The sequence below is a fragment of the Anneissia japonica genome, unplaced genomic scaffold (assembly GCF_011630105.1).
Source record: "Anneissia japonica isolate Jap-2015-1 unplaced genomic scaffold, ASM1163010v1 scaffold300020_len1846_cov382_single, whole genome shotgun sequence".
In the NCBI taxonomy this organism is placed as follows: domain Eukaryota; kingdom Metazoa; phylum Echinodermata; class Crinoidea; order Comatulida; family Comatulidae; genus Anneissia; species Anneissia japonica.
This window is the reverse complement of record NW_022682968.1, coordinates 1-1,846: the sequence shown is the minus strand read 5'-3', so window position 1 is coordinate 1,846 and position 1,846 is coordinate 1. Positions and strand designations below refer to the sequence as shown.

At 34.0% G+C, this 1,846-nt stretch overlaps 1 protein-coding gene across 1 annotated transcript; it reads right to left on the bottom strand.

The window, feature by feature from the left end:
• Nucleotides 1-52: 52 nt before the first annotated feature.
• Nucleotides 53-1,830, bottom strand: LOC117113416 (RAD50-interacting protein 1-like). The gene is made up of 3 exons (XM_033256771.1): nucleotides 1,476-1,830; nucleotides 621-883; nucleotides 53-390 (listed from the first exon to the last, which is right to left on the bottom strand). The coding sequence occupies exons 2-3, from the start codon at nucleotides 839-841 to the stop codon at nucleotides 201-203; spliced, it is 411 nt and encodes a 136-aa protein (XP_033112662.1). The 5' UTR covers nucleotides 842-883; nucleotides 1,476-1,830; the 3' UTR covers nucleotides 53-200.
• Between the last annotated feature and the right edge of the window lie 16 nt (nucleotides 1,831-1,846).

The following is a 1,846-nucleotide window of genomic DNA, read 5'->3' as shown; positions in this document are numbered from 1 at the left end:
TTGACAAACCAAACTAAATTTATTGAGGGTCCCCTAATAACAATGATGACTTAAGGGACCTTCTATAAACATAACATCACACCCACACAGCTTTAGATTCTAATGTAGCCTAATTCGCAAAAAGAATTCACACTTAGTCAGCAGTTTATCAAGGTTAGTACTCACAAGATAAACACAAATCCTGGCCTTGTTTTGTTTTATTATATTACCTCTTCATATAGAAACGTATTAACTCCTTCTGCCATCAAACGCCAACTTCTTTTGAAGAGTGGTTGACATAACTGTTCTTGAAGGAAGTAGAGGTTGTCCTTTATAAAAAGGAGCATCTCGCAGGCAGAACATGTTACTGACTGACCCGCTAAATCTTTGGTTGAAGGAAGTGAAAACCATCTGAAAACATAGTATATACACCAAGCAACACATTATTTATTGCTTCTTATTAATATCGCAATTATGAGATGTTCACCTGGGTTAAATAAGAAATAAATAAAAGAATTATTTTGAAAACAAACTAGAGCATTATTGCATTTTCAAAAATATACAGTACTGATGTATCCATGTCATAAACAAATACATAAAACTTTAGAATACTATTGTAAGCATAAGACAAAACTGCTTACTTTTCCTTCAAGTATAGTTTAGCTTTTGAGTTGAGCTGGTTCAAGATGCATGAGTTGACCTTTGTACACATATCTTGTTGCATGTGTTTGTACAATTCTAAAATATCATCAAAGACAGTTCTTTGCATGGCATCTAAATTCTCGCCTTCAAGACCTTTTGATAAAAGATTGATGTTGATATTGGCACCAGTGCTTTCTAACGCTTCATTGAAGGCAGCCATGTTCTCATCTTCATTATGATGATATTGTAACTCTAGAAAAAACTAAAAACAAAAACAAACCCATTTGTTAATGGTATACAATTCAAGTTTATTACAAGGGGAAAAAATAAGTTCTATGACCATGACCCAAAAGTTAATCATCTCCTTCTTATTAATATAGTCTTATAGTATTTTTTTATGCTCGAGAATTAAGTTCAAAAGGAAACTTAGGCATTTATCGGTTTATCCAGGTAAGTATTCACAAAATATTCACTCCTTAGTTTTGGTGTAATCTTCCTGACAGACAGACAGACAGAGGGGGTAATTCATAACCCTCCTTGGCAGAGGTAATAATAATTGGTGGAGGCAGCTACTCAGAAAAGTCTCAAGAAGCCCGCACCCTTCCCACACGCAACTATGATTACACTATTCATTAATAAGTGATAAATATAATAATAAAATAGAAAAGTATACATATATTTATGAGGAACTGCATATATGAGGAACTGCATAGATTTATTCTTTCAGTGAGCACACAATAGACATGGACAAGATGTTTATACAATAATTTTGTTTATGAACTATTAACACTAATTTAGTAATCACATCTGCTAATTTACATAATTGATTCATAATCAGTGGATTTTAAAGTTACCAATTGATCTGACCATTCTTCCAGTACTCTTATAACATAATTCACCGAGTTGATTATTGCACAGTAGACAGTGCTGAGTGGATTGCGGGCCTCCTGTTTAGCAACTTGAAGTAATCGTACACGAAAGTCATCCAACAGGTCAAGTTGAAGACCAAGAAACTGGAGTTGATTGCTAGGATAGGGGATGGTCTTGTACCGGTCTGCAAGTAAATACAAGAAACTGGAGTTGATTACTGGAATAAAGAATGGTCTTGTAATGGTCTGCAAGTAAACAAGAAACTGGAGTTGATACTGCAATAAAGAATGGTCTTGTAATGGTCTACAAGTAAACAAGAAACTGGCATTTATTACTGGAATAAAGAATGGTCTTG